A 12,502-nucleotide genomic window follows, 5' to 3' on the forward strand; every position below is an offset into this window, starting at 1 on the left:
GGCAAAATTTTGTTTGGTGAAAAATGGTTGTTTCATTTTAAGCTTGGCTACATAAAATAGTATCTGTAGATTACTGATAAGACCTAAAGCAATATCATTCTACAATAGGATATGTCTTTCTATTCTTTTCTTTTTAAATCCAGGGTTAGATTAATGGCTTCAATCCTGGTGCCACTGTCAAAAAATAGATATTTAATAATTGCATGTTGAAAGAATGAATAAATCAGTCAATAAATAGATCGTTCCTATAATTTCTATTTTGAGAATTTAAGTGCAAAGTGAATAACAGATGCACTAATGAAGATTGAAAAATTAACTTGGAAAGAGGCTGTTCAACTATGCATCTCTAATTAAAACTATCTAATTGTAAACAGAACAGAAATATACAATCAAAACTGAAGGCAAAATATGTTAATAGAGGTTATTAGACTGGAATTAAAGTATTTACCCTCTTAATTTTTCAGGTTTTGAGGAGATTATGTATTTTCACTCTTTCAAGTAAATGTGTCAGGATAATTAAACAATTGCACTTATCCTCTGGTAGCAAATACAACGTTCAAGGGTTATAGCGATTCTCTGAATCAAGTCAAAATCAATGAAAGCTCCAGAGAATCCAAGATGATATTATAGGTATATAACACAAGGGGAGTAAGTAGAAAACAGTTATAATTGAAAATTCCAGGTGTAATTTGGACATGGGTTTACTCATAGGAACTGGTACACCATTATATAGTCCAATATTTAAGAGATTATCAATATACGCATTTTGAAAGTGTCAGACCAGAGAGAAAAACAGCTATAAAAAACTTGCTCAAGAACAAGATCCCATTTCATGTCTGTAGAACTTAAGTTTATATCGTCCTAACTGCCAGGGTCAGAGGTCACATGGTCTTAGAATATGCTTCCGGAGCTGAATATATTCTTCCAGCGTGAAATTGCGATTGGTTTTGGTAATGGAGACAGGGATGAAGAATGAAAACACAAGTTATGAGGAAGGTAACTTAGAAAGGAGCCAGGGCACAAGCTGGGCTAGACTCCAAAGTAACTACCTGCTGGAGATGACAATGCTGGGGAGAGCAGTACACAAATAGAATTAAATTAATTTAGCAAAAGACAAGTTGTTTTCTTTCTGTCCAGTATAGAAATATTTAACAATAATGCCCCTTTTCAGACTCCTTTTACAAGAAAAGGAAAATCCAACTGCTCCCTATAAAAGAAAAAATATTCTTTAAAAGCGTAGACGGAACTACGAAGGTTATAAACACTAATCATTATTGTATGGAAATACAGTACGGGATATAAGAGATTTTCCCAGAAACCAAATTTTGTTCTATCATTCAAATGGAATGGCCAAACATCAAATGTGTGTATAGGGGGTGAGGTATAGTTAAATAATCTATTTGAGAATGGTGAGAACTGAAGTTTAATATTTTTTATTTTCCCTTGTTTTATCAGACTTGTTTTTGACAATAAACTCCCTAGACATATAACTTGGGTTTAAACATTCTAGATATATTGAGAAAGCTGGTGCTCAGAGAGAATTTTTTTCTCCATGAATTTCTTGCAAGGAGCACATTTCTTCAGCATGGTTCATACAATAGGTGCTAATGTTCCTAGGTTCATCTTTCCATCTCTCTTTGTCTCTGTCTCTGCTTTTCTCTCTCTCCTCTCTTCCCTCTCATTCCTCTCCTTCCTTTTCTCTCTTTTTTGTTCCTGCTGCTTCCAGATTTAAGGAAATAAAGCCTCAAGCATAGCTTCCATATATCAAATTAACCGTGTTTTTTCCTCTTACTATATTAACAGGAAACGGTCACTCCTTGCCAGCTATATTATTTTTAGGAATTATGAAACAGCAAACACATTAAGTTTATTTGTTTGGTTTGTACAATATTTTAAAGTTTGTTGCCATAGTCTTAATTTCTTTTCTTTTGCATATTATGTTAAGATTTATTGTTTTCATTAAATACTCTAAAATCGATTTCTTTTCACAGGCTTTATTTTAAAATAATATAGAATTTAGGTAAGTTTTGATTCAACACTAGCAGAGGTAAAATTTAAAATTATAAATAAATATTATTTTCAACTCTGTACTTCTTTGATCCAGAATGCTCACTTGCCCCATGAATAGGAGGCTAAAGCTCTTAGAATAAAGAAATTAAAATAACCTCTGAACTTCCAAAAATTATTAAAATAATTTTACTATTTCTCGAGTTGAAAAAAACACATTTAAATTTTTATTTTATGGTCTTATTTGTCTTTTATTTATGTAAGACTTGTATTGCAAAAGTTGGTACATTGGCTACTAAGTTAGAATATATATGGCCTCTTTCCTTTGGAGAAGTATAAAACCTAGTGGGGAAGATGTCTAAAAAGTAACAAATTAGATCGATACAGAAGAGGAAGGGCCCGGAAAGTTCTGTGTATGAACACATACATATTTTAAGTTGCAAATGGTGACCCTATGCTATTTTATTTCTAAAAATCTTTCATTAAAATAGGATTTTTTCCTTATTATAAAAGAAATACATGACCAATATTGGAAAATTAGAAATTCCATTTAGGCAAAAGAAAAAATTAATATTCTAGATTATGATTATCCAGTGGTCACCATTGTTAACTACCATTTTAATAACTTCATGTACATAGTTTTCCCAAATGTTATACTATTAATATTATACATATTTTTATAACATTGTGTCTTTCTACTTATTATATCATGACTGTTATTCCACTTAACTACTTTTTAAAAATATCATTAAATGTTGCATGATATTAGGGGATGTATTTGTACCATAATCTATATAGTAATACATTATCTAACATCTTGGTCAGATTTTGGAGGTGTCTATATTGAATTATTTTTTAATGATCTGCCTCCTAGGTTAGTTACAATTTTGAGTCCTTCATGAATTAGTAGATAGAGAATGTTGTAGAATGGGACTGTACTGCTTGGTAGTTCTGGCCTCAGGCTAGGATTAGGGGGAAAGTTCTGCCAGAATAAGGACCTAATCATACATGTGATTAAAAGGTAGGTAGCCTTGCTTCCTGCCTAGCTGATTCAAGGCACTATTTCATTTGTCAAATGTTATAGATGATAATAAATATATCTTATGAGTATACATTTTTCACCTCTCTGTTTAAAATCAAATTATATGAGTTATATGGTACCTACCAAGGGTTTTCAATGATAAACTCAAAGTTATTAGGCAAAGGCTTTGATTGCTTCACTTCTTAATAGAAAATTTATTTACAAGAGGAGAATGACAAACGTTAATACGTTGCTAATAATACTCTTTAAAAAAAAAGGAATATCTAAGAAAAAGCAGTTTAGCACATATGGTGATAATTAACATGGCCTAAGATAACTTCAGAGGGATAATATTTCACCATTTTTGAAGATTACATTTAAAATTCTGTTGAGGTACATTTATTAGTTGAATGTTAAAGTTTTCTTAAATACACACACACATAAACACATGTTCTCAAACAGTGTTTATATATAGAAATTTTATTTAAAGAGATGACAGGTTATACTGTACAGTTTGAGGAATTCTGTACAAATCTCATCTATGGATTTCTCTCTCTCTCTAACTCTCTTTATTTCTTTTACTTTTACCTTTATTTTGGTCAGGAAACCTAGTTATTGGATAGAAATGCCTTGAGGAAGTGATAGAATTTTAAGTCGAAATTTTCCAAACTTTTAGAAACCCAAACTGCATTTAAGAAAAATGCAATTTTTCAGTATTGCTTTATGAGATTCTGATTCAGTAATCTGGGATGGGGACCTAGAATCAGAATTTTGAAAATGCTCTTTGGGGACTTCTGATCAACCAGTTTTGGCAGCCACTGGCTTGAGCCATTTTCAACTATAAATTTAGCAGGAATTAGGTGGGATTAAATTAAAATAACAAAGATGCCTATAGATCAGAAGTATTTTTATGAGAATGGGTCACTGGACAACACCATGTCCATTGTAGCCTTTATTCTTGTTTATGTTTAGAACAAGATCACCAAACCTTAGAGATGGGAAAGATCAGAATGATAATTTCGCATAGTGCCCTGATTTTTCCAGTGAGAGAGAGTAAAGGACATAGTCAGCACCCTACTCTAAGAAGTCACATAACTGGGACTCTGACATGATTTTCTGACTCCACCCAACCAATAATTCTTTAGATTACACCATAACATCTCACTACACACACTAACTACAACACACTTTGGATGTATTAGTATTAGTCATTGTTTATCTGAAAAGTATTTACAATTATGTATACAATTAAAGACAATGCCCTACCTCCTACTCAGTTGTGTTATTTTTATATTTGTTTCAGCCCAAAGGCTTTAAATAATGTACTAAAGTTTTAGGTTTTAGATTGGCAATGAATTTGAACTCACATCAGTTACCCTGCAGTTTAACTAAAATCTGAAATAGAGAAAATTTGTTAAATGTCTACACTTTTAACATCTTGCTATAATGGAAATCAAGACAAATCTCTATAATGGAAATTGTGCAAATCCTGCCACAGGCTTTGGCTTATCTGGGTAGAGCACTCAGCTTTGTGATATGCACAACTTGATCTAAACTACTGAAGTAAACGTCGGAAGCCAGCACTTCCAATAATAGTGTGAAAAATGCCATCCTAGTAGCATAATGATATGTCAGAAAATCCTCTGATTCTATTTTTGTGTTAGGATTTGAACTTGTAACAAAGAGTGGACCACAAAATTAACTTACATTTTAGAGATAAAGATCTCTTTTTAATGTTAGTATTCAGCTGTGTGTGATAGTCAGTTCAGGTAAATACAACTTCTGTCATGAAGTCTTTCTTAATTTTCCATAGCTGAAAATGATCTCTATTGTTTCTATTTCTGTTTAACTCTATCCCCCCTAAGCATTATGAATTTCCAATTTTATTATTTATATATTCATAACAAGAAGTCTTCATGTAAACCAAGAACAATACAGAAGTAACTCGGACACTGAAAAATATTTGTTAAAAAGTTAAGTGATGAATGCACATGGTGTTATGTACCTTTGGAAATCTAAATTTAGAGACATAAAAATAGAACCCAAAGGGTTGATAACTGAACTCAGGATTTATGTCTGCTTTTGTAATATCTCTCAATGTACTGCTGATTGATTTCAATGATTTAAGTACCTGACATAATCTCCTTCCTTATTTCTTTTTCATTTGAAAAAATAGAATAACACCAATGAATGCACATGGTGTTATGTATCTTTGGAAATCTAAATTTAGAGACATAAAAATAGAACCCAAAGGGTTGATAACTGAACTCAGGATTTATGTCTGCTTTTGTAATATCTCTCAATGTACTGCTGATTGATTTCAATGATTTAAGTACCTGACATAATCTCCTTCCTTATTTCTTTTTCATTTGAAAAAATAGAATAACACCAAGTTATTTTACTTATCTTGTGATAGTTGCAAGAAGTTGGTGCTTTTACAATAATTGAGCAAAGTGGGGCAGAATCCTATGAACTTTTATCACTAAAGCTATTTGTGCTGGGGATTAACTACACTTGTACCTTTTCTCTACATGTTTATAGCCTTAGTATCTGGTTTACTGCTAAACATTGGCCCATCATATTTTGGCCGTGTGAATAGATACTTTAGGGAGAGATTAATGCCAAGGTGCTAAGATCAGATCAGGATCAACCCAACTTCATGATGTAATTATGCACCTAAATTAATTATTTAGGTCTGTATTTTGAGTGATGCTAATTCCATTACTAAAAAAAAAAAGTATTGAATTAACCAGTGCTTTCAAATGTTAGACACAGCACATAACTGCAAATCTGACAGTGAAGTAGAAGAATGCACTACATGAACTTTCATCAGTTATGGTTTGACTGATTAAGTTAGAAATCAAGATGGCTCACTTCTTCACCTTTATTCACTAATGCTATTTTCTGGGCTAACTTGCAAGGAGGCAAAGTTTCATAATGTACTTTGGATCTCAAATGTTAAATGCACTGTTCCTCATCTCAAAATGTTTATCCTAGAAGCTATTCTTCAACAAGCTACTTGTTCTCAGTGAATGGAAGTTCCTTTTCATGTCTCTTTTGCTTATTTATTATGCAGGTAATTATAACCTCTAAATAGGAACATGAAGTACAAGAACACAGTTTGATTATTTTCTTGAAATTACACTAATACAAATGAGCAAACAAAATTGGATTTTTCACTTATGTATAAAATGGCACAGACTTTAATAACTTTTCATCTCAATGAGGCATTTATTAAGGATTAGTAATTTAAAAGAGCTTGGAAGTATTAGCCTTTGCAAAAAGTTTAGGAAGGGTGGATAATCAAGACAGGCTCTGTATCTTTCTCTTCTTGAACACAGATTGAGGGACTTGTGAGCTGAAAAAACTTCACACTTTCCCAAAAATCTCTGCTTGGAAGAATTTGGCCTTTGGAAGTTATAACTCTTTTAACAGTGATTAGCACATTTATAAACAGGTGTGCTAAAGAAGATCCTGCCAGCTGCTAAGCAGGATTCACAGATGCTTGCTATATCCCAGCCCTATATAAGTTACTTCTCAAGTGCACTCTTTAATGCCCTGTTAGTCAGGAACACCGAAGCCAAGTATACCTACTAAGTAGATTGAGATTTCCTCTACCAACCAATGTTGGATCTTTGCCAAGCCATAAACCCGGTGGGTATGTTAGTTTCTTCCTTTATCTTAAGCAGTTTCTGCTGTTCAATCCCATACAAAAGCACAGTGTAATTCTGGTATAGAATGTTGCTTAAATGGTAACCAAGACTATGTGAAGAGGGGGTCATGATGCAATGTTTTTGTGTACAGGGACCTCATGTCTTTACATCTATGCAAAACAATGAACGACACACTATAGATGTTAAATATATGAATGATCACTAATTACATTATTATATGGGACAAATTAACCATAATAATTTATCTATGCATATTAGTCACTTTATAAAACATACATTTCAGACTCAATTACATAATGTCTAGGCCTGTGTTGGATTTTAAATAATTATTAATATGTATGTGGCTTTCCCAAATTGCAATAGTGTTCATACGAAATAGATAAAATAATGGTGTTTAAAGGTATAAATTTATAAGGAGTATTCTAATGCATAGAAATCTAATGTACAGTATAATGAATATAGACAATAATATCATACTATAATTAGATACTGTGATAAATATCACTATAACGGTAACCATATAACAATATATAAATATACTAAAGTAACCTTAAACTTACACAAAGTTACAGGTCAAATTTATTCAATTAATAAAAACCACCAAGCTGGGAAAACTGGGCAGGTACGTGTAAAAGTATGAGATTAGATCACTCCCTAATACCATACACAAAAATATCGCCTGCAAATGCATGGGACACGGGTTTGCTCCCTGGTCCAGGAAGATCCCATGTGCCAAGGAGCAACTAAGCCAGTGGGCCACAACTACTGAGCCTGCGTGCCACAACTACTGAAGGCGGTGCGCCTTGAGCCCATGTGCCGTTTATTTTTTGGAGAATAAAACCACTTCTGAGTGATTAAAATTTTTTAAATAAATAAATAAATTGAATTAAGCTCTTACAGGAAACATTAAAATTTTATTTGTTAAAAACTGTATGTGCAAAATTTTTAGTGGACTATGAAATTTAAATATTTCATCTTTGTGGCAATTCATAATTTGAAAATAGGGCTTTTCCACTGGAGGCTTAGGAAGGCCAATTAAAAATTGTTGGGTTATGGGATTATTAAAAAATAAAAAAATAAAAAATAAAAATAAAATAAACCCACTGAAATAGATAAAAGGAGATTTTCCACTCACTTTACTCTCTGTATTCTAGTCAAGTAAATTGTAATTTAAATATCCTGCCTGGAAATTAGGATTTGATCCAACTTCTCTATTGACAAGTTGATTACTAATCTGTTTACTTATTATTCTCTCTACCATTTTAAAATGTTTTTCATTCATTAGTCAAGCTCCCAATTATAATTCCATTTATTATAAATATTTCTCTCCAGGTAAATTGGACAAAAGCTAGTATTACACCAAGAGTGAGTAACCAATCTCTCCCATCTCAAGTGACTCATAAAATTTCGTATCTTTCAATTTACTCTCTTCCTCCTCTTTTAATATCAAAGTTACACACAAATACATATAATCACTTTCTTTCCTCAGTAGCATCAAATATGCATTCTTATTCATTAATTTTATCAAATAAATTTTAATGCTTATAATATGGTAGATATTCTGTCAGGATATAAAGGTAGATTATACCTAATCACCTACTCCTAAGAATTCTCTCATAACCATGAAATTTCCTACTTACAGTCACTTGCTGATTATGGGCAGAGCCTTTGCTCTAATTATGGCACTCATCAGGCCTCACTGTGACCACCATTATATGTGGTTGTTAGATATGTGGATTTGGGATTCAACCTACAGTGTCTCAGTTTTCATATCATCTGCTCTTTGATGTGGGGAGAAATATTTTATGTCTCTATTAATAATTGTTCCTTAAAAATAAAGATTATAGTAGTAATTATTCACAGGGCTGTAGTAAGGATTTAATGACATGATACTTGCAAAACTCAACAGATACTTGGCATATTATAAGTGCTTAATAGGGTGTGTGTGTGTGTGTCTGTGTGTATGTGAGTATGATTGCTTTAAAATATTTGAAAACAGTGGATCTAAATAATTGAAATTAATTTTTTGGACAAAGGACAAGATAAGGGCTTTTAGATAATTTGGCGAGTGTTTGCATTTTGATTTTGTAGCTTGTGAGTTTTTGTGTGACTTAAGCATTCATAAATATCACAAAATTTAATATAATTGTTAACATGAAAATGATTGGCCTTTATGTTTAATAACTATATCCTACCTATTATAAATCTTGAATACAATTTACAAAAAACTATGTAAAGCCACACGGGACAGCAGTGATTACGAGAAATCTTGGATTTTAGTTTATGTGACTCATGTAAACAATGAAAAAAAAAAGATTAAGATAATGGCATACTTTTTTTCTACAAAAAAGACTGAGTTTAAGTGCTATTTACTTACAGAAACTTTATAAAAATCCAACCTGAAGAAAATGTCTAAAATAGTGGCTTTACTAGTATGTCATTACTCTTCTTTTTATCTTTTAGGAATACACAATAGATATAATTTTTGCCCAAACCTGGTTTGATAGTCGTCTAAAATTCAACAGTACCATGAAAGTGCTTATGCTTAACAGTAATATGGTTGGAAAAATTTGGATTCCTGACACTTTCTTCAGAAATTCAAGAAAATCTGATGCTCATTGGATAACAACTCCTAATCGTCTTCTTCGAATTTGGAATGATGGACGAGTTCTATATACTCTAAGGTATTACTGTTTAAGGAAACTTGTAGTTGCTCTAATTTATTTTCCATACTAATATTTGATCAACTCATAAATTTCCATTTTTCAAACTTGGCAAAGTGAGAAATATGAAGCTTCTTTTATACACTAAAATCTAAAATGGTGAACAATTGTGGAAACACTTGTTTAAGCTCGGAGTTACTAGTATGTGAAAAGGACTGAAAGCAAAGAGGAAAAACTCGATTTCCCCTCTTTGAAGCAGAAGAGATTGTGGTACAAACATTATGTTCTTTTTAATCTATAGGGCAAGTGATTGACAGAGATTTTTCTCTGGGAGTTCAGCCTGCTATAACATTTTAAAATACTCTGATTTTCAGTGGTGTAGTAAAACATCCCTAACACAGGATTAAATGAGGGTCGAGGTGTAAGATTCAAGTTTATTTAATTCATTGTCTTGAACATATCGACTCATTAAGAATCATCCTGTTAATGGAAAGATGTTTATGGTCAAAAGAAAACAATTCACCATACTTAACCAGGTACACTCTGTTAACCTGCATGTGTGTGCACGTATATGTGTTTGTTGAGATCCTGAAGTATGAATTTTTAAGTGTAAACACAGAGATCATACTTGGGCTAATTATGAGTTATCTTAGTTGGCTGGAGAGAAAAATGTCAGAATTTTCTTATTCATTTATGAATGTTATTATATTACTACTGTGAGACTTCAGAATTATTATTATTTTCTAGTGTATCACAGTCCATTATTGTAGGCCAAAATCACGTTTAAAAATTAGACAAAAGATTTTTAATGCCTAAAATTATTTCTCATTATTTAATATTTATTTTTCCATCTAAATAGATTGACAATTAATGCAGAATGTTACCTTCAGCTTCATAACTTTCCTATGGATGAACATTCATGTCCATTGGAATTTTCAAGTTGTAAGTGATAAAATACTTGATTTTTCATAGAATTTTGTAGCCTCTGATCCTGTTTATTTAAAAATGTAAAATAAAATGAGATAAACTACAATTTATACAATTTTCAGAAGTGTGGACTATGTTTAACTGTCTTAGATAGAATTACAAATGACATATTTGTTCCTGGCTTTAAGTTAAAAAGTGGCAATAAATCCATAGTAAATATATATATTTTATCATTCTTTACAAATCTTAGTTATATCCATGTTCTTTTCTTATTTTGATTAAATAAGGGACTACTGAAGATAGATTTGTATTCAGATGTTTTTACACTGCCATGAATAAAAAGTTGATTCGAATTTTATTCATTTTCCTAGAGGCCAGATTTAACTTTATTACATTGTACTTTAAAATATATTTAATTGGTCTGGTGAAGAACATTTACTATATGGGTAGCAAATATTTGAGAAAACTTTAATGAGTTGGAAAAACCAAGGTATAAATAAATTTATTTTATTCAGAAGAATGAATGAAACAGAGAAATGATTAGAGAGAAATAATTTAGATACAAACACTTAGTATTTTGTTGCAAAGAACTAGTTATAATCTTTCTATACCAATATCAGTTTTGTTTTATATTTACTAACATATTTATCCTCATATTTATCTTTATAAAAATGTTTTTCTACATAATATATAATTGAGCAAGTCTTGAAAACCCATAAAATGACTTTAAAAATATTGCTTATGTCTATGAATTGTATAATGCTTTTTCCTTTTTTAAAATTCAATTTTTTTCAGATATCACATTCTAGAATTTATTCACAGTAGATTACAAGTATTTATAAGTATTATCCTGCTTCTTCACTTTAAAAATTTCCATATATCTCTTGCTGTCATTTATTAAGGATTTTCTTGACTTTCTTAATAATTTTAATCTCACTAAAATGTCCTTTTTACTTCATAGTCTCATCTCTCACTGCTCTGATTTTCTAACATTGACTTCTCAATGAATAAAACAGCCAAATAACAGCAAAGACTTGATTAAAAGGAACATTCAAGGACTAGTTGATACACAAATATTTAAAGATGTAGCAATTACTGTATTCTCCTCTAGATATCATACCTGAATTCTTGGTATTGTCATTGGGAATATCCTATCCCTGTTAGTGCAATTGGGTGTTACTGACATAAATATAATAATCATAGCTATCTTTTTTCAGGCACTCTATAGGGGTCCAGTAGAGGATCCAGCCTTCTCCATCTAATATTTCACAACAAATGTATTTGGAAGATTTCATTATGGCTCCCATTTTACAAGTCAACATCATGAGATTTAGAGTGGTTAAGTAACTAGCTGCCTGTTTCTATTTGTGCCCACATTCCTATATATTATGATTATACTCTATTACTTCTACAATTCCAATGAAAAAGAATGGGAAATATGGAAAAAAAAGATGCTAAACCTTTAGAACAAGAGAGAGAAGATGGAGAAAGGAAAGAAGAAACACATCCTTATACAGGCCAACAAAGATGAGAGCAATTTCATTGCATGGCTGATTAAGGGGTCCTGGTGGGAAATGATACTCTGTTTCGGAACTTTTTAAAGTTGATACTGAATTTCATTCCGGTAATATGGTAGATTAACCTTTGTGTCTAAAACAATTTAAAACATTTTATTTTTAAAATCATCTCAAAAACCTTTAAGTGATCACTAGGAAAGAATTTTCAGCCACAAAAATTCACATTAAAAGTTGAAACCAGAAAGGTAAGAAGGTTTGTAGCCTGAGGACATTTGCCAAAAAAAGATAAAATTGAGCTTCGATTTTGACGGCCTTGTGGATTGGAAATGTAGTAAAACATGATCGCTACATACATCTGGGTTACAAAAGGCTGGACACTTAGAGTAACATTAGAGTAACAAGAAGGAGCACCCCCTACCCCGTACACACACACATACACATACAAACACTAAGGTCTAAAAGGAAAGTTGTCTCTTCAATCAGCATACCAGGGTGAATTAACTCCTTGAGAGGATTTAACCACAAGCCCAGCCCCACATGGATTTTCCCAAATTTCCTTCACTTGGTCCAAAAAACCCTTGTGGATTTCCAGGAAGTGTAGCAGAAACAAAATCATATCATTTTTAAAAGAATTCACTTCCATTCTAGACAGGTGCAGAGAAGGCAAAGGCATTTTCAACATAAATAACAAAG

At 31.7% G+C, this 12,502-nt stretch overlaps 1 protein-coding gene across 1 annotated transcript in view; it reads left to right on the forward strand.

The window, feature by feature from the left end:
* Nucleotides 1-12,502, forward strand: part of GABRG1 (gamma-aminobutyric acid type A receptor subunit gamma1) — a 64,003-nt gene that overhangs the window by 35,104 nt on the left and 16,397 nt on the right. The window contains exons 4-5 of the mRNA XM_024731717.1: nucleotides 9,166-9,386; nucleotides 10,225-10,307. Of these exons, the coding sequence (XP_024587485.1) occupies nucleotides 9,166-9,386; nucleotides 10,225-10,307 (304 nt within the window). The remainder of the gene's footprint in view (nucleotides 1-9,165; nucleotides 9,387-10,224; nucleotides 10,308-12,502) is intronic.

This window comes from Neophocaena asiaeorientalis, unplaced genomic scaffold (assembly GCF_003031525.2).
Source record: "Neophocaena asiaeorientalis asiaeorientalis breed wild unplaced genomic scaffold, Neophocaena_asiaeorientalis_V1.1 scaffold39, whole genome shotgun sequence".
Taxonomy (NCBI): Eukaryota; Metazoa; Chordata; class Mammalia; order Artiodactyla; family Phocoenidae; genus Neophocaena; species Neophocaena asiaeorientalis.